Source organism: Scyliorhinus torazame, chromosome 2 (assembly GCF_047496885.1).
Source record: "Scyliorhinus torazame isolate Kashiwa2021f chromosome 2, sScyTor2.1, whole genome shotgun sequence".
NCBI classification, from domain to species: domain Eukaryota; kingdom Metazoa; phylum Chordata; class Chondrichthyes; order Carcharhiniformes; family Scyliorhinidae; genus Scyliorhinus; species Scyliorhinus torazame.
In genome coordinates this window covers 125,458,324-125,481,407 of record NC_092708.1, presented here as the reverse complement: position 1 = coordinate 125,481,407, position 23,084 = coordinate 125,458,324, and the positions used below count along the sequence as shown (strand labels likewise).

At 48.4% G+C, this 23,084-nt stretch overlaps 1 protein-coding gene across 15 annotated transcripts in view; it reads left to right on the top strand.

The window, feature by feature from the left end:
• atf2 (activating transcription factor 2) overlaps positions 1-23,084 on the top strand; it is a 282,067-nt gene that overhangs the window by 153,490 nt on the left and 105,493 nt on the right. For 14 of the 15 annotated variants that reach the window (XM_072476561.1, XM_072476517.1, XM_072476614.1 and 11 more), the window contains one exon: positions 20,720-20,827. The exons of the other annotated variant lie outside the window; for it this stretch is intronic. In XM_072476561.1, coding sequence (XP_072332662.1) covers positions 20,720-20,827 — 108 coding nt within the window. The remainder of the gene's footprint in view (positions 1-20,719; positions 20,828-23,084) is intronic. 15 annotated transcript variants of the gene reach the window in all.

The following is a 23,084-nucleotide window of genomic DNA, read 5'->3' as shown; positions in this document are numbered from 1 at the left end:
GCATCTGTCTTCACACGAGAATATCCCAAGAATAATAGAAAAGCAGGGAGCAAAAGGTACGGAGAAACTTAAAATAATCACAAATCACCAAAGAAAAAGTACTGGGAAAACTAATGGGGATAAAATGACAAGTACCCTGATGACCTGCACCCTAGAACCTTTAATGGAGTAACTGCAGAGAGAATGGATGTATTGGCTGTAATCTTCCAAAATTCCCTGGATTCTGGAATGGTCTCAGCAGATTGAAAAACCTCAAATATAACACCACTATTCAAGAAAGGAGCGAGACAGGAAGCAGGAAACTATAGACCATAATAAGAATATAAAATGCTAGAAAAACTCAGCAAGTCAGGCAGCATCTGTGGAGAGTACCGGAGGACACAATTTTCCATTCTGGAGACTTAAGTGCAGTGGTGGCTGGGAAAATCAGCATGATTCCCACTGGATGGAGTTTCATGCCAGGTTGGCCACTTTTCAGCTTATTCATTATGCATCAGCAAGGAGCTCGTTGAATCTCATAGCAAGGGTAAGCAATGATTCATCTGCCCCTCCATTACCTTGTGTAGTCGAAGGTCCTTGTGCCATATTTCAACAGCACTTCCACACACACTCACTCACTCCAGGCCAAGTGTAGGCTGTAAGCCTGCCTTAGCCCAATGTCCAAAAGAAACAAACCTTCCGTTCCATGGTTCAGCAAGACTTCCCTGGAGAATCTCCTCCAGGCTGTCCAGGAAAGCGCAAGGTCCTCTTTCATCGGGATAGGAGCAGGAGGTTTACCCAGCCAACCACACTGGCCTGGGAGGACGTCGCCAGGAGGTCAGCGCCGGTGGGCAACAAAAAAGGACACCGCTGCAGTTGCTAGAAAGGATGAATGATTTGATCTGTTCCACCAGGGTAAGTGAACTTTCTCCGCACTTCAAACTCTCACTAGGGCATCAGGCAGCCTAAGGGTTAGAGTCCACTGGGATGTCACACTCCACCAGCATATGGGACATCAGCACTGAATATCTGCCAGTCACTTTAGGATCCCCAACTCTTGTAAGATCCTACACAAACAGCATCTTCATCACTTACTGGGGAGGGCTCAGCACACACAGCAAGCATGCATGTTTCTGAACTGCTTTTTCATCCGTCCATTTGTCTTTTTCCAGGACAAGCCCACCCATAATCAGAGAGACAAATCGAAAGCCAGAGTGAGTAACCCGGAGTTGAGGACAAGGAGCAGGCATCAGAGCTGGCTGGTGTGGATAGAGATCATAGCTGCGCAGAAGGCGAGATCGGCCTCCCTCAGCAAGCCAATGAGGGTCCATTCAATGTACACAGCCAATGACTGTGAGTGACCTACAGTGTAGGAACCTGCCTAGTCAATCATTAATTATCTCTTCCTGTCTATTCCAGCCACCAACACGAAAAGATGAATGACTTCCTCCAGGTGACACAGCCCAAGTGCTCAGGACACATTACACGAGGAAGCAGACCTCCCATCTGATGAAGAACCATCACTGCGTTCACTTGAACCCTCCACCAGCACAGAAACACACACCTCGATGGAACCTAATTCTAGAGTAGTCTCATGTTCACAATCTGGAGATCACCTCACAGACATGGGTCCACAGCAGACGGAGGCAGTGACAGATGCCATCTCTGATGTCTCTTGGAAACCAGGTCACTGCAGAGTATGATAAAGAGCCTCTACAGTTAGCCCAAAGATGTGTTGGAGATACAAAGATAGGCAGGGGAACATCAGGCAGGGTTGTCAGAGGCTGTCCACAGACCGGAACGAAGGAACGAGGAGTCCGTCCACGTTCTGTCTGATGTTTGGCCCCAGCATACAAACACATCAAAGTCTCCATGGAAAGGGTGGCGGCAACCTTGATTATCCAGGTCCAGCAAAACGTCCAGTGTCTGCCAGATTTGCACTCGAACCGGTAGTCTATCGCTCTAACCATGGATGCATTCCATCAGTGACCAGGTGAGAGGGGGCGGAGCGGCTCATCTTACCTCCAGGTTCCCCTTTTCCTCAAGGGGTCAGAGAGGGGCCCTTGGGATCCCAAAAGGAGGAGAATCATCAGTCGGATGCCCTGGGGCCATACACTCACGAGTTGCCAAGAATGCCCTGCTGCTCCAACTCCACTCTGCCTGTGGCGTCCATCAGCTCCTGAGGTCAGGCTGAGGAGGCACCTGCCTTGAGCAGGAGCCTTTTAACAGGCCAGGCTTTGAGCGTCCAGACGACACCCACCAAAGTCATGTCAAGCAATAGGGCATAATGGGCTGCCTCTACCTCTGCTGCAGATGTCAGGGCTGCATCTAGACATAATGGAAGAGTAAGGAAAAGTAAGAAGTTTTGAATGCACAATGGTGACATGGATGTTAAATCACCGTCTCCACTTTCCACTGATGTACATATATTTTGCTTTTATCCTTCTCTAAGTCTCAGGCCTTGAATGGCTCATTGATTTGATGCAATGTCCTGCGTTCATTTAAGTGTACCAAACGCCACCACCCCTCCCTCACCACCAAATATTTCCCTTGCTATATAAAAATGATGTCTGGACAATGCACATGTAAGCCTTCCATCTCAGGCTCACTTCATGTGACCTCAAACTAAGATACTCACAAGTAATTGGGAGGCTTCAGCAGGATGGGCACACACCTCTGACATCACAGAATTGTTCATGGTAGGTTAGTGATTATCCTGATGCTGCTGCACTGAAGCCTGTTCTTTGTGGATGTTATAAATATTTATCGCTCCGTCAGGTCTTTCACTCGGGACTAGATTCAAAGACTAGAGGGTTTGTGATCCTGATCAATAAGCGGGTGGTGTTTGAGGCGGGTAGAATAGTTTCGGACATGGGAGGTCAGTACATTATGGTCAGTGGGAAGCTGGAGGGGGTGCAGGTGGTATTAGTAAATGCCTATGCGCCACATTGGGATGATGTGGAGTTTATAAAGAGGATGCTGGGGAAGATACCGGACCTGGACCGCACAGGTTGGTCATGGGAGGGGACTTCAACACAGTTATGGACCCTGGCTTGGACCGGTCAAGCTCGAAAACGGGCAGGGTGCCAGCAATGGCAAAGGAACTAAGAGGGTTCATGGAGCTGATGGGAGGGGATGGATCCATGGAGATTTGGGCAGCCGAGGGTGAAGGAGTTTTCCTTCTACTCACACGTGCATAAAATGTATTCCCGGATTGATTTCTTTATTTTGAGCAGGGCCTTGCTGGCTGGGGTGGTGAACACGGGGTACTCGGCGATTACAATCTCAGACCATGCTCCGCACTGGGTTGACCTGCAGGTTAGTAAAGACAGTAATCAGCGCCCGCACTGGAGGTTGGATGTGGGACTTTTGGCGGATGAAGGGATGTGCGAGCGGCTGAGGAAATGTATTCAGAGCTACCTGCAGGTCAATGACACGGGGGAAATTTCAGCAGCGGTGGTGTGGGAAGCACTGAAGGCGGTGGTCAGGGGGAGGTGGTCTCGATCCGGGCCCATAGGGAGAAGATGGAGAGGGCAGAGGCGGACCGACTGGTAAAAGAGACACTGCAGATTGATCGGAGGGTGCGGAGACCCCAGAGGCAGGGCTTTTAATGGGAACGGTGGAGGATACAGGTGGAGTTTAGCTTGCTGACCACAGGGAGCAGCTGAGAAAGGCGAGGGGGGCGATCTATAAACATGGAGAGAAGGCCAGCAGAATGCTTGCACAGCAGTTCAGGAAGAGGGAGGCAGCTAGGGAGATGGGGAAAGTAAAGGACGGAGACAGGAACCTGGTTGGTGATTCAGTAGGGGTGAATAAGGCGTTTAGGGACTTCTACAGCAGGCTGTACAGGCCGGACCCCCTACGGGGCCTGAGGGGATGAGGCACTTCTTGGAGGGGCTGAATTTCCCAAAAGTGGACGGGGAAGGGGAGTGGGTAGAAGGACTGGGGGCCCCAATCAGGCTGGAAGAGATAGTGGAGGGCTTGAAGGCCATGCAGGCGGGTAAGGCCCCGGCTCCAGACGGGTACCCAGTGGAGTTTTATAAAAAGTTCTCGGGGATATTGGGGCCGGTGTTGTTGAGGATGCTCAATGAGGCAAGGGAAAGAGGGGTGCTGCCCCCGACGATGTCACAGGCAATAATTTAGCTGATTCTTAAGAATCTGGAGCTCTGTGGGTCCTACACGCCGATCTCCCTGTTGAATGTCGATGCCAAGTTGCTGGACAAAATCTTGTCCTCCAGGATCGAGGATTGTGTTCCGGTCGTTATTGGGGAGGACCAGACGGGGTTTGTTAAGGGCAGGCAGTTGGTGGCCAATGTAAGAAGGCTGTTAAATGTGATCATGGTGCCCCCGGAAGGTAGGGAGGTGGAGGTAGTGATCGCAATGGATGCAGAAAAGGCTTTTGATCGGGTAGAATGGGACTATCTGTGGGAGATACTGGGACGGTTCGGATTCGGGCGGGCTTTATTGACTGGGTCAGGCTCCTGTGGCAAGTGTACGGACGAATATGACAACATCGGACTATTTTAGACTGCACCGGGGGACGAAATAGGGATGCCCCCTCTCCCCACTATTGTTTGCGCTGGCTATAGAACTGTCGGCAATTGCTCTGAGAGCCTCGGGGGGCTGGAGAGGACTGGTCCGGAGGGGGTGGAGCACAGGGTTTTGCTCTGTGCGGATGACCTGCTTCGGACCCAATAGAGGGGATGGAAGAAATCATGAGGACTGTAGGGGAATTTGGCCAGTTTACGGGGTATAAGCTTAATATGGGAAAGCGTGAGTTGTTTGTGGTCCAGGCGAGAGGACAGGAGAGGCGACTGGGAGAGCTGCCGCTTAGGTTAGTAGAGGGAAGCTTTAGGTACCTAGGCATCCAAGTGGCGTGGGAATAGGACCGGCTGCATAAATTGAATCTGGCCCGGCTGGTGGACCAAATGAAGGACGATTTTCGGAGATGGGACGCGGTTCCATTGTCTTTGGCTGGGAGGGTGCAAACGGTGAAGATGACGGTCCTCCCGAGATTGCAATTTGTATTTCAGTGTCTCCCCATCAATTCCGCGGTCCTTTTTTAAGCGGGTCAACCGACTGATCACGAGCTTCGTCTGGGAAGGAAAGACCCCGCGAGTAAGGAAGGTGATGCTTGAGCAGTGTCGGGGAGAGGGCAGGCTGGCGCTGCCAAATTTTAGCAACTATTACTGGGCGGCTAATATAGCCATGACCAGGAAGTGGTGGTGGGGGAGGGGTAGGCATGGTGGCGGCTTCATGTAAGGGCACCAGTTTGGGGGCGTTGGTAATTGTGCCTCTGCCGTTCCCGCCGGCACCGTACTCCACCAGTCCAGTGGCGGCCCTGAGAGTTTGGGGCCAGTGGAGGCAGCATGTGGGAGCAGTGGGAGCATCGGTCTGGGCCCCAATCTGCGATAATCACCGGTTTGCCCCGGGGAGTATGGACGGGGGTTCCGGTTATGGCGGAGTGTGGGGATTGAGAGGACGGGGGATATGTTCATTGAGGGGAGCTTTCCGAGTATGAGGGCGTTGGAGGAAAAGTTTGGGTTGGCGAGGGGAAACAAATTCAGGTATCTGTGGTGCGGGACTTCCTTCATAAACAGGTGTCAACCTTCTCCCTCCTACCGCTAAGGGGGATTCAGGACAGGATAGTTTCCAGAGGGAGGGTAGGAGAAGGGAGCGTCTCGGACATTGATAAGGAGCTTATGGGGTCGGAGGAGATGCAGACCGAGGAGCAAATGGGAGGAGGAGCTGGGAGGTGAGGTACAGGATGGTCTATGGGCAGACGCGTTGAGTAGAGTCAACACGTCCACAACATGTGCCAGGCTCAGCCTGATACAGTTTAAGGTTGTTCACCTAGCTCACATGACAGTGGCCGGATGAGCAGATTCTTTGGGGTGGAGGACTGGTGCGCAAAATGTACGGGAGGACCGGCGAACCATGTCCACATGTTTTGGACATGGCTAAAGCTTAGGGGATTTTGGCAGGGGTTTGCGGACGTCATGACCACGGTGTTAAAAACCAGGGTGGCGCTGAGTCCAGAGTTGGCGATTTTCGGGGTGTCAGAAGACCCGGGAATCCTGGAGGAGAAAGAGGCAGACGTTCTGACCTTTGCTTCCCTGGTAGCCCGGAGACGGATACTATTAACATGGAGGGACTCAAAGCCCCCGAAGTCGGAGACCTGGCTATCGGACATGGCTAGCTTTCTCTGTTTGGAGAAAATCAAGTTCGCCTTGAGAGGGTCACTGTTAGGGTTCACCCGGAGGTGGCAGCCGTTCGTCAACTTCTTTGCGGGAAATTAATTGTCAGCAGATGGGCGGGGGGGAGTAGTTTAGATTAGAGTAGGCGATCAATAAGGGAGGGACCTGTACGAGAGGTAAATGGCTTTTGCACTATGTTTATGGTTTCATGTATATTGTTTAGTTGGTTGTTGCTACTATATCAAAAATACCTCAATAAAATGTTTACTTTTTTTAAAAAATATTTATCGCTACCTACGGTGGACTCTTTTCACCCAAGTGCACTTTGCAATGGCCTTTATTATATGACTGAGGTTTTGGTAAAAGTATTATTCATCATCAAGCACTTTAGCCTTTCATGCCTTCTTGAAGCTTTATTTTATCTCAGATTTAAGGCCGATCATTACTCCTTTGTCAGTTCCATTCTCCCCATGCATGATCCTGAGTGATAGAAGCTGCTTCCACTTGGTGACATTTGAAATGTATGCTAGACATGCATGTGTGTGTGATGTAAGAGGTATGTGCTCATCCTGATGATGCTGTCCAATTACCTGTGCAGCGCTGCCAACTAGCACAGATTTTCCATATTTCATGTGGTAAATCTGCTTGAATACGGCGATATGATTTCTCGTGTTAAAATAAGCAATTCACTGAAGCCCTCGGTCAAATCCAACCCGACACATCGCACAGAAGGTATTTAAGCAAGAGGAGTTTTTTTTGTGGGGGGGGGAAGAAAAAAAAATATTAAGAGGCAGCTCCCTATAAAGGGCTGGCTGGCTTTGTGGGGTCAGGGATTGGGGAGGTTGGAAGAAGAGCTGATTGGCAAGCTGCAGTGAATGCATTCCTCCCAAAACGCTTCGATTGGTTTCCTTGGGGACGGCTGCTGGAAGACAGGGCCCGCGCAGAGGCCCCACCCCCTCTCATCACCGCCCCTCATACTATACAGCACATGCGTGTCATGTGATACTTCGCGTGGTCTTGCATCGAGGTGCCTGAGCATGTATGTTAAAGCATTGGATTTGCATTTTCCATTTTTGTTTTAGGTTTGTGCAATAAAGGTGTAAAGCTGTACTTCAGATTGGTGGGCATTTTTTCTTTGAAAGGCAAACAACGATTTTACTACCAAAATACAGATTTTTTGTATCTGGAATATTGATTTCTGTTGGGAAAGGTTGGCAGCTCTGCCTGTGCGTATCTTACTTTACTCCTGAACGGCTAGCTGTGATGCTTGATGGAAATCCTGTGCAAGGTCAATGAACGCCAATCCATATGGATTTCATTACATGACTGTGCAATCATTGTCCTAGGGTTCATGTTTGTGAGATGGACAGTGTTGAGGACTGCAATAGTGTGAAATCAATGCTCCAGCATCAGTATCTATGAAACGACTGAGTTACCACGGACTTTGGTATCAAAATTGATTGGGCCACGCCTCTGCCGGGCAATGCAGGATATAAACTTGGCAGTCTTCCGACGAATGTAGGGTGAGAAGTGTCAATAATCATACGATAGTCCTTCTGAACCACGCTTTCTGTGGACAATGCTAACATAATTTGCAGGTTGGCACCCATGTTGCTGTGTTACTGATTACTGCGTCCTGATGTCCGATGGAATGCTCAGGCTCAGTAGCAAGATGCAACCTCTGCATCAATCATGCATGAGAGCTGCCGTTTGGTGAAATGGTGATGTCAGGATTTAGCTCCTGTTTAGATGGTCAAGTGATAACCATTGATGGATGTTTTTCCCCTTAGAGCCACCTTGCCTTCTGTCACACTGGCATGAGGGCATTGATGTGTGCAAAGCTTTTCTGCCTCTTAAATGCTGGCATGGCCACTGACTTTTTCATCATGGGTGAAGGACTGCATTATGTGTAGTTGCTTAAGGATGAGCACTAGTGGAGTGCGTGTCACATTACACAGCAGCCACATGCTCCCTAAGCTACTGCACCTTCCATTGTTAAGATTCAACTGTCATAACCCATGCACATCATGAGGTAAAAACAGGCAGTGACAGACACCCAGGTTAGCCAATCAACATACAGGACAGAACACAACCAATCACCAGACAGAACACCGGAGGGGGGCTTCCAACTATAAAACACACGAGGCATCAGCACTCCGCTCTTTCCACTGGTGACAATTGTAGTGACAGTCAGGGTGTATATATCAGTCAGCACCTTCTGCACGTGGATCAGAGCTAGCCTGATCCAGTAAGTTAGAGTTAGTATACTTAGAGTAGTAGAGTGTCAACCCACAGCCAGCTGTGTGCATTGTTACAGAAGTTCAATAAATCGTATTGAACCAATGCCTACGTTTGGTGAATGCTTTACAGTTCATCTGCATCCTATTGCAGTCCGTGTTACCCCAGTGTGAATAACACGACATGATACCAGGAGTCTACTTCATCTAAGTAATTTACCTTGAATAATTCAGTGACAACCAGCAAGTGCCTTCCAGCAGGTAGAGAAGATCCAGGCCCCACCACAGCTCCGGAAAACCGGAAACCTTGGCGCCAACTGGCGGGTCTTCAAGCAGAAATTCAGTCTATACATTGAGGCCTCAGGCCTCGAGGATGTGTCCAATGCCAGAAAAATCGGGCTGCTTCTATCGACTGCAGGTCACCAGGCCATCCAAATCTTCAATTCGCTCACTTTTGCCGACGGCGAGGACAAGACCAAGTTCCAGACCGTGTTAGCCAAATTCGACAGTCGCTGTGAAGTCAAAACGAATGAGAGCTTTGAGCACTATGTCTACCAGCAATGCCTTCAGGGTAAGGATGAGCCGTTCCAATTCTTTCTAACTCATCTCCGCATATTAGCGCAATCCTGCAACTACGGTGACACCGCTGATTCCCTCATCAGGGATCAGATCGTGTTTGGGGTCCACTCCGACGCCCTGCGGGAGCAGCACCTAAAAATAAAAAACATGACCCTGCCAGTAGCCATCGAGACGTGTAAAGTGCATGAACAGGCGAAAAGTCACTACTCCCACCTTAAATCGGCAGAACAGGACCAACTTGCCTCCCACGAGGCAGAGAGTATATAGGCCATCACCTGAATGCGGCGCCTTAGCATCGATGAAGGCGGCCAATTTGCGCGCTTTTCCCGGGGTCCCACGCATGCGCACCACAGACGGGAGAACGAAGCGGCCGAAGACCACACTGCGCAGTGCGAGCGGCGGCTGACTGCACTGCGCATGTGCGACGACGCACGGAGCGTTACGACGTCAACATCATGATGTGCCCGAACTGTGGCACCGCCCACTTAAAGCTGCAATGCCCTGCAAGAGGCAGACGATGGTTAAATTGTGGGAAGCCTGGTCATTATGCAGCCTTGCGCAGGTCTGCACCTCCTATCATGGGCCAGCGATCCCAGTTCCAACGCAAACGCGTTCAAAGTGTGCAGCAAGGGCTGCTGGATTCGGAACCTGGTAACACCACGGATCCAGAGGATGACTGCCTGGAGTCCCCATATTGTGTGGGCATCATTACCACGTATGACAAGGCCTCCTCAAATTCAGCAACACGCCTACCCATCCTCAAAGTGGATTCTGCGGACCAATGGCGTGCTGTCGTACACGTTAACCAATGCAGCATCCGGTTCAAGCTGGACACTGGTGCTTCAGCCAATCTCATATCTCAAGCAGATCTTGCTCGCATCCAAAGGCAGCTAAAAATTCTTCCGCCGGCCTGCCAGCTGCTTGATTATAATGGCAATGCCATTACAGCGTTAGGGTCTTGTCACCTGCATGTCTCCAACAAGGCCATCAAAGCCACACTGCGATTCGAAATTGTCAAGCCTGACAAGGCTTCCCTGCTTGGTGCCCATGCATGCAAGCTACTCAATCTCGTGCTGCGTGTACATGCCATGTCCTCTGCCGATATGAATCTTCAGGCTGACATTGACGAAATCCTGCCACAATACCCGGATGTGTTCAGTGGGATGGGCATGCTGCCGTACCGCTACAAAATCTTACTCAGGCCTGATGCCACGCCTGTGATCCATCCACCACGCCGGGTGCCGGCTCCTCTGAAGAAACGTTTAAAGGCGCAGCTGCAGGAGCTCCAAGACCAGGGTATAATCTCTAAAGTGACGGAACCGACTGACTGGGTCAGCTCGATGGTCTCTGTGAAGAAGCCCTCTGGAGAACTGCGCATATGTATAGATCTTAACCGAAACATAATGCGGGAACACTACCCGATCCCGAAGCAGGAGGAGCTAACCAGTGAGATGGCACATGCCAAATTCTTCACGAAGCTAGATGCATCGCGTGGCTTCTGGCAGATACAACTGGACGAGTCCAGCAGGAAGCTCTGCACGTTTAATACACCTTTCGGAAGGTACTGTTACAACCGCATGCCGTTTGGTATTGTTTCAGCCTCTGAAATCTTTCACAGGATCATGGAACAGATGTTTGAGGGCATTGAGGGTGTGCGGGTTTATGTTGATGATGTCATTATATGGTCCACGACCTCAGAGGAACACATATCTCGTCTCCAAAAAGTCTTTAGACGCATACATGCCAACGGCCTCAAGTTGAACAAGGCCAAATGCTCCTTTGGCATGTCATCAATCAAATTTTTGGGTGGTCAAATATCCCTGCAGGACTTGCAACCGGACTCGGACAAAGTCAAGGCCATCAACACCATGAAGACCCCGGAAGACAAAAAGGCGGTACTCCGCTTCCTGGGTATGGTTAACTTCTTGGAAAAGTTCATTCCCAATCTCGCATCACACACCACGGCTCTCAGGCATCTGGTGAAGAAGTCCACTGCCTTTCAGTGGCTACCCACACATCAAGCAGAGTGGCTCGAGTTAAAGGCAAAGCTCACCACTGCTCTGAAACTAGCGTTTTTTGACCCAGAGCGGGAGACAAAAATCTCCACGGATGCCAGCCAGCATTGGTGCGGTGCTCCTCCAGAAGGATGACTCCTCGTCCTGGGCTCCAGTGGCCTATGCGTCCAGGGCCATGGCTCCCACTGAGCAGAGGTATGCTCAGATAGAGAAAGAGTGCCTGGGCCTCCTCACCGGTATTGTAAAGTTCCATGATTACGTCTACGGTCTACCAACCTTCACAGTAGAGACTGACCACAGACCCCTAGTCCACATCATTCACAGGGACTTGAATGACATGACGCCCAGGCTTCAGCGCATTCTCCTTCGACTCCGCAGGTATGATGTCGAATTGGTTTACACACTGGGCAAGGAGCTAATCATTGCGGATGCCCTGTCTCGCGTCATTACCTCACCCTGTGAACAGGTCGACTTCATCCGCCAAATTGAGGCACAAGTGCAACTGTGTGCCAGCAACCTCCCGGCCTCAGACGAACGAGTCGTCAACATTCGAGAAGAGACTGCCAAGGACCCTCTTCTGCAGCGGGTCATACATCACCTTGCAAATGATTGGCAGAAATGGGCAATGCCCCCAGTTCTTTAATGTCAAGGCTGACCTGCAGAAAATACGGAGGCATGTGGTTCAGGGAGATTTAGCAGTTTGGATCAGAAATTGGCTAGCTGGAAGAAGACAAAGGGTGGTGGTTGATGGGTAATGTTCAGACTGGAATCCAGTTACTAGTGGTGTACCACAAGGATCTGTTTTGGGGCCACTGCTGTTTGTCATTTTTATAAAATACCTGGAGGAGGGCGTAGAAGGGTGGGTGAGTAAATTTGCAGATGACACTAAAGTCAGTGGAGTTGTGGACAGTGTGGAAGGATGTTACAAGTTACAGAGGGACATAGATAAGCTTCAGCGCTGGGCTGAGAGGTGGCAAATGGAGTTTAATGCAGAAAAGTGTGAGGTGATTCATTTTGGAAGGAATAACAGGAAGACAGAGTACTGGGCTAATGGTAAGATTCTTGGCAGTGTGGATGAGCAGAGAGATCTCGGTGTCCATGTACATAGATCCCTGAAAGTTGCCCCCCAGGTTGAGAGGGTTGTTAAGAAGGCGTACGGTGTGTTAGCTTTTATTGGTAGAGGAATTGAGTTTCGGAGCCATGAGGTCATGTTGCAGCTGTACAAAACTCTGGTGCGGCTGCATTTGGAGTATTGCGTGCAATTCTGGTCGCCGCATTATAGGAAGGATGTGGAAACATTGGAAAGGGTGCAGAGGAGATTTACCAGTATGTTGCCTGGTATGGAGGGAAGATCTTATGAGGAAAGGCTGAGGGACATGAGGCTGTTTTCGTTAGAGAGAAGAAGGTTAAGAGATGACTTAATTGAGGCATACAAGATGATCAGAGGATGAGATAGGGTGGACAGTGAGAGCCATTTTCCTCGGATGGTGATGTCTAGCACGAGGGGACATAGCTTTAAATTGAGGGGAGATAGATATAGGACAGATGTCAGAGGTAGGTTCTTTACTCAGCGAGTAGTAAGGGCGTGGAATGCCCTGCCTGCAACAGTAGTGGACTTGCCAACACTAAGGGCATTCAAATGGTCATTGGATAGACATATGGACGATAAGGGAATAGTGTAGATGGGCTTTAGAGTGGTTTCACAGGTCAGCGCAACATCGAGGGCCGAAGGGCCTGTACTGCGCTGTGATCTATGTTCTATATGTTCTATGACCTAACAGTTGTCGAGGGGATCCTCCTCAAGCTGGATCATATCGTTATTCCTTGCAGCCTCCAGAGATTAGTGCTCAAACAGATCCACGAGGGACACCTCGGTATCGAGAAATGCAGACACAGGGCTCGGCAGGCTGTCTATTGGCCTGGCATCAACGAGGACATATCCAACAAGGTCATCAATTATGCGACTTGCCCGCGTTTCCAGCCTGCTCAGCCCAAAGAAACACTCCAGCAACATGACCTCTCCGTGGTCTAAGGTGGGAATCGACCTTTTTCACACCCAATGGGCGTGACTACGTGCTTATAATTGACTACTTCTCGAGTTACCCCAAAGTGGTGAAACTGTCCGACCTCACATCAAGGACTGTCATCAAGGCCTGGAAGGAGACATTTGCCAGGCATGGTATTCCGCTCACAGTCATGAGCGACAACGGTCCCTGCTTCTACAGCCAAGAGTGGTCCAACTTCACGAAGCGATACCTTGCGCTCCTGGCGTACAGGGCAACCCGTGTGTCCACCGGTATGTCTCCGGCACAACTCCTTATGAATCATGACCTGCGGACAACTGTTCCGGCCATTCATTTACCTGACCTGGATCACCTCCCAGTGCTGCAAAAGGTGCAGCAACTCAGAAACCGGCAAAAGCTGACATACGATGCTCTTGCTACTGATTTGCCTGTGCTCTCTCCGGAAGATGCTGTTCGCATCAAGTTGCCTGATGGAGGCTGGTCAGCTCCAGCTGTTGTTGTTCGACAGGCTGCTCCCAGGTCATTCGTGATTCGCATGGCTGATGGATCCATTGTCAGGTGCAAAAGAAGGGCACTACGCAAACTTGACTGCCCACCACCGGATCTCACGTTCCCAGCTGTCGTTATGCCTTTTCCGGACACCTCGCTCCACGAGGCCACCAATCTGGCTGCAATTCCACCTGCCAAGGCGCCTTCGTCCCCACCTCCACCTCTCAGGCGGTCGACAAGGATCCAACGCCAGCCCCAGAGATTGGACTTATAAATATTTCCTTTGTACATATTGTTCTGTATCTGCACGCTAGACACCTTAAATGTACATATGCATTCACTCGCCATTTGCTATAAATAGTTATATCTGTAAATATGTTGTATATACTCTAAGCAACCGACAAATGTTTTTTAAAAGGGGGGATGTCATCATATGCACCCATGCACATCATGAGGTAAAAACCGGCAGTGACAGACACCCAGGTTAGCCAATCAACATACAGGACAGAATACAACCAATCACCAGACAGAACACCAGAGGGGGCTTCCAACTGTAAAACACACGAGGCATCAGCACTCCGCCCTTTTCCACTGGTGACAACTGTAGTGAAGGTCAGGGTGTATATATCAGTCAGCACCTTCTACACGTGGATCAGAGCTAGCCTGGTCTAGTAAGTTAGAGTTAGTACACTTAGAGTAGTAGAGTGTCAACCCACAGCCAGCTGTGTGCATTGTTACAGAAGTTCAATAAATCGTATTGCACTAACGCCTACGTTTGGTGTATGCTTTACAGTTCATCTGCATCCTGTTGCAGTCCGTATTACCCCAGGGTGAATAACACAACATCAACATTACTAATGCTTCCTCCATTATCGTTTTGAGATTGCTAACCTTTCGTTTGACGATGGCGATGGAGGTCTTATTGTCTCCCTTGCATCAAAGCATGAGGAGAACTGTGCTTGTACCATCTGTCTTCACTTTATTTATCCTGGAATCTTATAGCTATGAGGTTGTCATGGACATGTCTTCTGTGTCACACCTTGGATTGGCAGCCTCATGTGGCACATCTGAATCCTTGCCCTCAAAATAATCCCCTTCCACGTCCTCCTCATCCATGGAGACTTGTTGCTCCTCCAAGTCTTCCTGTGGCAAAACATTCCCCCTTTTCAGCGCTAGGTTGTGCAGGCCATCCTCTGTGCCAAATTTTGGAGACCACTGCCCGATTGCTTCAAACACCTGGAATGCAGCTTTCAGAAGCCAATATTCTGCTCTATTAAGGACCAAGTGGCTGAATGTGCAGCATTGCATCTCTCCTCAGATGCACTCTCTGGATCACAAAAGGAGGGTCATTAGCCATGCCTTAACACAGAGCAGCCAATCCGCCATACGCCGGAGGGCCCTCAAAGATGCTTGACACGGCATCACGGTAGCATTGTGGATAGCACAATTGCTTCACAGCGCCAGGGTCCCAGGTTCGATTTCGGCTTGGGTTACTGCGGAGTCTGCACATTCTCCCCGTGTGTGCGTGGGTTTCCTCCAGGTGCTGCGGTTTACTCCCACAGTCCAAAGATGTGCAGGCTACGTGGTTTGGCCATGATAAATTGCCCTTAGTGTCCAAAATTGCCCTTAGTGTTGGGTGGGGTTACTGGGTTATGGGGATAGGGTGGAGGTGCTGACCTTGGGTAGGGTGCTCTTTCCAAGAGCCGGTGCAGACTCGATGGGCCGAATGGCCTCCTTCTGCACTGTAAATTCTATGGACACCTGTGATTGATTCAAGATATAAGAGTATTGAGAGCTCTCTGGATACCTCTCTAGGTAGCATAAACATACATGATCTGTTTTCTGTGATCACAGATTAGCTAGTCGTTTAGTGAGTGAAATCCTTTTCTATTAATGAATCTCACAGGTTGCTGCCAGGGAGTTCTCAAGGCCACATGAGTACAGTCGATGGCACCCTGCACTTGCAGAAAGTCTGAGATTGCAGTGAATCCCACAGCTCTGGCAAGCTAGCTTGCTTCATCCATACTGAACTGCATGTTATTGTGGGGTTTATTGAAAAGGGCATCAGTCATTATGCATTTATATAATAATAATAATCTTTATTATCACAAGTAGGCTTACATTAACACTGCAATGAAGTCATTGTGAAAATCCCCTAGTTGCCACACTCCATTTATATGTTGTCGATTGTGAAATTCTACAGGGGTTTCACTGGAGACCTGGAAGGATCCACTGGTAAAAAGGTTGAGTGCAGCAGTACCGTTCAGAGCAACCAGCAGTGGATGTCCCCCCTGTCTGCACGGCGTGAGATTCTCACAGGGAATGTGGCTAATATGAGCTACCACAGACAGAGGAAGGAATCTGCAGCATTGTCTTTCGCTCATCATTCATTTATGAGCTGCGTCATCTGTAGACCCTTGGTCATACCAAATGTCATTGTGAATTTGGTTCCTTCTGATCAGCATCTGTGACGGTCTTCCCTGAGCTATGCCAAATGGTGACGAGTCCTTCTCCTCATTTGCATCAAAGCTTCAAGAAAGCTGCATTGCCTGCAGCCTGAATTCTCAACTCTTCTTTGTTTCTCTGCATTGATACAGTTGAGCAGTTAATGTTAGTTCCAGCTGTTTTGACTTCCTCAATATATGAGGCAGCATTGCAGTCACCAGCCCTTGACTTTCCCTCAGTCTGCACATTGCATGGCAAGACCACCCCTTGCAAGACGAGATCACCCTGGAACACAACAGATGGCTGATCTTTCCCCTCAGCTGTGAATGCCTATTAACAATAAGTATGTTCATTAAGGTAAAAAAAAAACAAATACGCGGAGCCATAGTCAGCCTCGTGTTGATTGGCCCTCCATTGGCCTTCACAATAACTGTGGATAACCACTCCTTGCATTTCTGTTGTGACTACAAAAATGGTGCCTTGAATACCATGACCAATGCACTGGTAATGTGGAGGCTTGATGGGCCCATGCTGTCTCTACGTAGCAGACGTCATTGCTTCCTGGAGTCTACATTCATACTCACACACCTCTGTGAGGATAGTTATAGGGAGCCCTTTCAATCAGCCCAAAATAGTTGTGTACAGCTCCTCCCACATGCCTTGAGACCATTCCCATATTATTTTTTTCAAGCTTGTTGTTTTAACTGTGCCATTGATCACTGAAGGCAAACGTGGTGGTGATTACATCGGTAAGTGCACCCAGCTTCAACCTCCCTCTATCACCCTCCAAGTTCCTCCCATCCTCCTCCATGATCACCGCATCCTAATTCCTTTTCCTCTTTTTTTACTATCCATCTTTTATACTTGACCCCATCGTTGCTCATGTTGACATTCCTGGCCTCCCCTGGCAATGAATCCTTTAATGTTGATGTCCCTATGCGTTTGTCAACCCGACCCCTGGCGTTTGCGAGGCCACATGCACCTTGATTTTCTGGACGTACTCTACCCCCCAATGAGACCCTCTAATATTGCCCTCATGACTTCAACTAGAGGCATACAGGATGCAGAAGTCTTCCCTGACAGCGACCGTGCCATCTGCCTCGCAGTACCATGCCTCTAAACCCCCAGGAACAATTCCTTAGGTGACTGACCAGGCCCTGCATACCAATGCTCTGCACGATTGTCACTGCCCAGAGTTGCCTACTCCAGCTCAAGATAGGGCCTAAGACATATGTGCCATGCAGAACCTGCAAACACAGCCCCCAGACTGTCTGTTTAATTTGGCCCAACAGCTTGGCCTCAGCTTCTTTACAGGGCCAACCATTTTCAGTTGCTTGATTACAGAACTTCCTTCCATCATAAGGTCAGAAGTGGAGATGTTCACTGATGATTGCACAGTGTTCAGCACTATTCATGACTCCTCAGATACGGAAGTAGTCCATGTCCAAATAAAGCAATACCTGGGTTATATCCAGAACTGGCCTGACAAGTGGCAAATAACATTCAGGCCACACAAGTGCCAGGCAATGACCATCTCCAACAAGAGAGAATCTAATCATCGCCCCTCGACATTCAATGGAATCACCATTGTTGAATCCCCCACTATCAGCATCCTCAGGTTGCCATTGACCAGTTACTGAACTGGACCAATCATATAAATACTGTTGGCTACAAGAGAACATCAGAGGCTAGGAATCCTGTGGTGAATAACTCACCTCCTGACTGACCAAAGCCTGTTCACCATCTACAAGGCACAAATCAGGAGTTTGGTGGAATACTCTCCAATTGCCAGGATGAGTGCAGCTCGAACAGCACTCAAGAAGCTTCACAATCTGGGAGAAAGCAGCAGGCTTGATTGGCACTCCTTCCACAAACATTCATGCCCTCCACCATGGACACACAGTAACAGCAGTATGTACCATCTATGAGATGCACTGCAGGAACTTACCAAGTTCCTTAGTCAGTACCTTCCAAACCCACGACCACTACCTCTAGAAGTACATGGGAATACCACCACTTAAAAATTCCTCCCCAATCCACCTGACTTGGAAATATATCGCTGTTCCTTCACTGTCACTGGGTCAAAATCCTGGAACTCACTCTCTAACAGCACTGTGGGTGTACTTATAGCATATGAACTGCAGCGGTTCAAGAACTCAGCTCATCACCACCTCCTTGAAGGCAATTAGGGATGGGCATAAATGTTGGCCTAGTGAATTAATAAAAAATGTCTGTTCAATATTTCCCCTTTTCAATAAAGCTCATGATTACATACAGTTCAGCATGGCCTCAGCCTCAGAACAGTCTGTCCAGTATGCACCCAACAGCATAGCCTCAGCAACAGGGCAGTTACTGACTCCTTGGACAGTCTTATAACTCACTACTCCAGTTTGTTCCTTGATGACCTCACCTCCCCCCCCAACCTGTCTATGTCTGCCACCTTCCCTCCCATGTTCCACAACACCCCCCTAGTCCTGTCCCTGTCTTCCACTTTCTCTCCCATGTTCACCACCCCCACCCCAGTTCTGCCTCTGTCTTGCCCCTCCCCCCTGGTATTGTCTCCTTTCCCCTGCCTTGGTGCAACTTGTAATACAAGCACCTGAAATCTCACAGCAACGCTCTTAAAGATACATGAAAACAGTGTCTACGCATCTCGAAGTAATTGATGAAGCTCCCCAAATGCATGCCACTTGTATACAGTCAGAAAACAGACCATTCTAAACATCTGCTGGCAGAGGTAATTAATTTGGAAAAGGAATACAATTGTGGCAAGTTGGCATTTCAATGAGGATATGAAAATGAATGTAAATGTGGTTCCTGACATAGATCGGTGGGAACTTGACCTGCCATTAAAGCCACAAGAACAAAATTCCAAACTAGTTTACCGCCAGTGTCCCAGATCACCACGATTCCCACCACTGACCGAAGTGGGAAATGCCACCCAAAATTCACGTTTCAGGTCGATGACCGTTCACAGAAACAATAGGCCAGTTAGTAACATCTATCATTGGGAAAATGCGAGAATCTATTATAAAGAAGTAGGCACAGATTTTTTAGAAAATTATGATATAATCAGACAGAGTCAACATGATTTTGTGCAAGAGAAATTGTGTTCAGCAAATTTTTGAGAGTCCTTTGAAGATGTGACAAGGAGTGGATAAAGGACACCAGTAGATGTAGTGTACTTTGATTTCCAAAAGGCATTTGATAAGGTTGCTGCACAAGATAAGAGCTCAGATTATGGGGTGATACATTGGATAGAGGATTGGCTAACTAAGAGGAAACAGAGGGTTAGGATAAATGGATTATCTTCAGGTTGGCGAACTGTAATAATTAAATGAATTAGTAAATGAATCATTCAAATCCACTCAATCATTTTCTCAACTTTTACAATTAAACATTGCTTTGCAAGGCTGGGTGGGCATGCAATTTTGCAGTGTTGGTCGGCATGTTGGTTTTCCAGCATCATTTCGCCTGCCGCAGACTATTTTCACTGACTAAGCAGTGGGTAGCCGAGGAAGACTTATATTTAATGGCCAACTAAAATTTTACAGTTGTTTTCAGGTACCGGGGGCGGCCCCCCCAGCAACAGATCACAGAGCCAGCACTCAGGGTAGGCCTGCCTGACTTCAGCTGCAGGCATTGGTCACTCTGGAGTGTCTGCCCCTCCACAATGGTGATTCTAATTGTTTTAATTTCAACCTATAAAAAGTTACGGAGAGAGCAGGAGGGCGGCACAGTGATTACCACTGCTGCCTCACAGCTTCAGAGACCCAGGTTTGATTCAGACTTCAGGCAACTATCTGTGTGGAGTTGCACATTCTTCCCGTGTCTGCGTGGATTTCCCCGGGTGCTCCAGTTTCCTCCTACAGTCCAAAGATGTAAAGGTTAGGTGGATTGGTATGCTGAATTGCCCCGAGGTGGGGTTACGGGGATAGGATGGGGGATTGGGCCTAGGTAGGGTGCTCTTTCAGAGGGTCGGTACAGACCTGATGGGCCGAATGGCCTTCTGCACTGTGAGTATTCTATTGACCCTGCAGCATTGAGAGCCTGTTTGTAGGCATCAATTTGACAGCGAGCCCACCCTCCGGCCATTAATTGGCCAATAGAAAAATTACAGCCAGCTGACTCTTCCCCACAAGAATTGGCAACTGCCCCCCATTTGACCCTGACATTGGCTCAACATCTGAAGCCCGTGGAGAAAATCCTTTGTCATAACTTTGTGACCTCCAGATGGGTTATTCCAATTATTTGTTGGCTGGTGTCTCATTCCGCACCAACCAGAAACTTCAGTTCATCCAAACCTTTTCTGCCTGAATCAAATCCTGCATTATTTACCACTCTTTAATCGTCCCTAACCTACCGTTATCCAGTATTTCAGATTTAAAATTCTCAGCTTTGTGTTTAAATCCTGTCATGGTGTCATCCTCCACTATAAACTCTGTTCCTCTGACTTTGGTCTCTCATGCATCCTATCCTTTTACCCCCGCCAACTTTATCCCACCATTGGGAACATGACTAGACTGTACACCCCAGAATTCCTCTTCTTCTCTGTTTCCCACGCTTCCTTTAAGACTAACCTGAAACCTATTTCACATGCCATACTTCTAGTTACATGAAATTGCTGGTGCAGCAGCCATTTTGTCTGAAAGTGAGTGCCTTGGGATGTTTTGCTACATTAGAAGGATGTGTTGGTGTTGTTGTTAAAGTTTTGTTGACTTGTCTATTTATGCTGTTCCATTTTCTACCACTAGATTATCAGGCCTGTCACCATGGTGCCTAATATCCCTGGAATTCCAGGTCCTCCAGTCAACAACGTTGAACCTCCCTCCCCACAACCTCTGCAATCAGAAGCCAAACTGGTAAAAAGAAAAAATATATATGTGTTCAACTTATGTCTTACTACTTTTATTAATCTATCATATCTTCTTGCAGTACTTAAGTGTAAAATCAAGACTGCAAACAGAAAAGCAAATGGATACTCAAAATAATATGATCATGTGGGCGGCATGTGGCGCAGTGGTTAGCACTGAGACTGCGGCGCTGAGGACCCGGGTTCGAATCCCGTCCCTGGGTCACTGTCCATGTGGAGTTTGCACATTCTCCCCATGTCTGCGTGGGTTTCACCCCCACAACCCAAAGATGTGTAGGTTAGGTAGACTGGCCACGCTAAATTGCCCCTTTTGGGAAAAAGAAATAATTGGGTACTCTAAATTTATATTAAAAAATAAATATGATCATGAATTCAGCAATTGTAATCCTCTTTACAATTAGATCCCATTATGTATGGACCATATTTTCCATGGCTATTGTTGCTAACTTTCCGTTGGTTCAATTGCTCTGTTTTATTACCTTTGCTCTCGAGTCGCCAGGTATCTTTATGATACCGCCACGAGGTTCAAGTCCGAGAAATGATCAATAACCCAATACACCGATGAGTAAGGTTCAAATCAAAGTACATTTATTATACACAGTAATTGCTACTCATGCACAAATTCTATGTCTAAGCTACTTCTACAACTAACAGACCTATACCTAACTTCGGACGGCCCACCAGGTCAGGGGAACAAATGGCCTTTCGTTCGGGTTCTGAGTCTGAGTCTGCGGGATTCAAAGTTGGTACGGATTGGTAGCTAGGAGCGCCTATCTCGTAGTGAGCGTTGAATTAAGACTTACTTCTGTCGGCGGTCACTGCACCGGTTTGTGTTGCTGGGTGCCCCGGGCAGGACGAAGACGTGAAGAGAGTAAGTTGAACTTGGGGCTTAACTCTTATAGTCCCCAGGGGCTTCCCACCTTTCGGGGCGGACCCTGTACCTGGTCCCAAGTGATTGGACTTTGCCCCAATCGCTTGGTTCGATTTCTCCAATACTGGAGCGGTTCCCTGATCGATTGGCGGCCTTGAGGTGCTCATTCACCTCCTTTGTGTTGGCTCCTGCTGGCGCCGGGGAGTCTGGCTTTGCTTTGTGTGTCCAAAATGTTACTTATTGTTCCCGGGGGTTGCTCATCAGTATGTAGATGGCTGCTACATTGTTATGCTGATGGTCGCTGGTATCGATGTTGTCTGGCCTTTTGCAGAGTTAAATACACAGCAAACCAGCACATGCTGGTTTCTGTCTGTGTTGGCTGACTTTCCCATCAGCCTTTGCCGTTCGCCATTTTGAATCGGGAGTTGGCCAATTTAGATGGCTACACACCCTCCTTGTGATCCTAACGCGAAGCGTGAAGGATCACATAACTACGTTGTTTTCATTCCCTGACCCGGTGAGCATTTCTTTCATGGCCTCTACACTGACCGTAACTATGCAAAAATGTTTTAACTGACAATTCTAAGGGGCGCTATGTCAAACAGGGACATGCATTACAAAACAAGAAAATGGGAACCCCTAACTATCCTTAATACACTACACTGACTTAAACATTTCATCACTCTAACTTCCTCAACCATACAAACAAAATCATAGAAGTTTATACACATGTTTCCTGGCTTGGCAGTCAAGCTCAGGATCGTACAATTGCACATGAACATTTCTTTATTTATAACAAAAACGCAAATTAATGCTCTTTATTATAGATCTTGGGGGTCTGGTCGTATCCAAAAATAGGGGATCTGATCCTATATACCGGGGTGCGAGCGCGGTAGGCTCTCCGTCTCCATTTTCTCAGATGCATAGTCTGCACAATGCAGCAGAGAATCGCCAATACCAATAATGATTCTATCACGTAGGACAGGGAATACCAGGTTATAAACCTGTCACACCAAGATGGTGTGATGTCGCTGGTGACTGGGCTCTGGGTACTGTGGGGAAGTGAATCATTAACGGCTGGGGGGCTTGAGGTCATGGGGTTCGCGTTTGCGCGCAACCAAATGTCCATTATCACGATGAAAAATCCGGAGGATGTCCTCATGGTTCTTCTTCTTTCACTTCTCTTCTCTTCTCCGGTCCTGGAGCTTCTGGAGTTCTGTGGAATCAAGCATAGTGTCTGTAACTATCTTGGTTTAAGATCTCGTACGATAGTCTGTCTGTCCTTTAGTGCCAATTACTCCCTTTATAATTGGTCACTATGTGTGACTCCCTCATTATTATTTTTTTCAGAAACCGAATTTTAGGACAAGACACA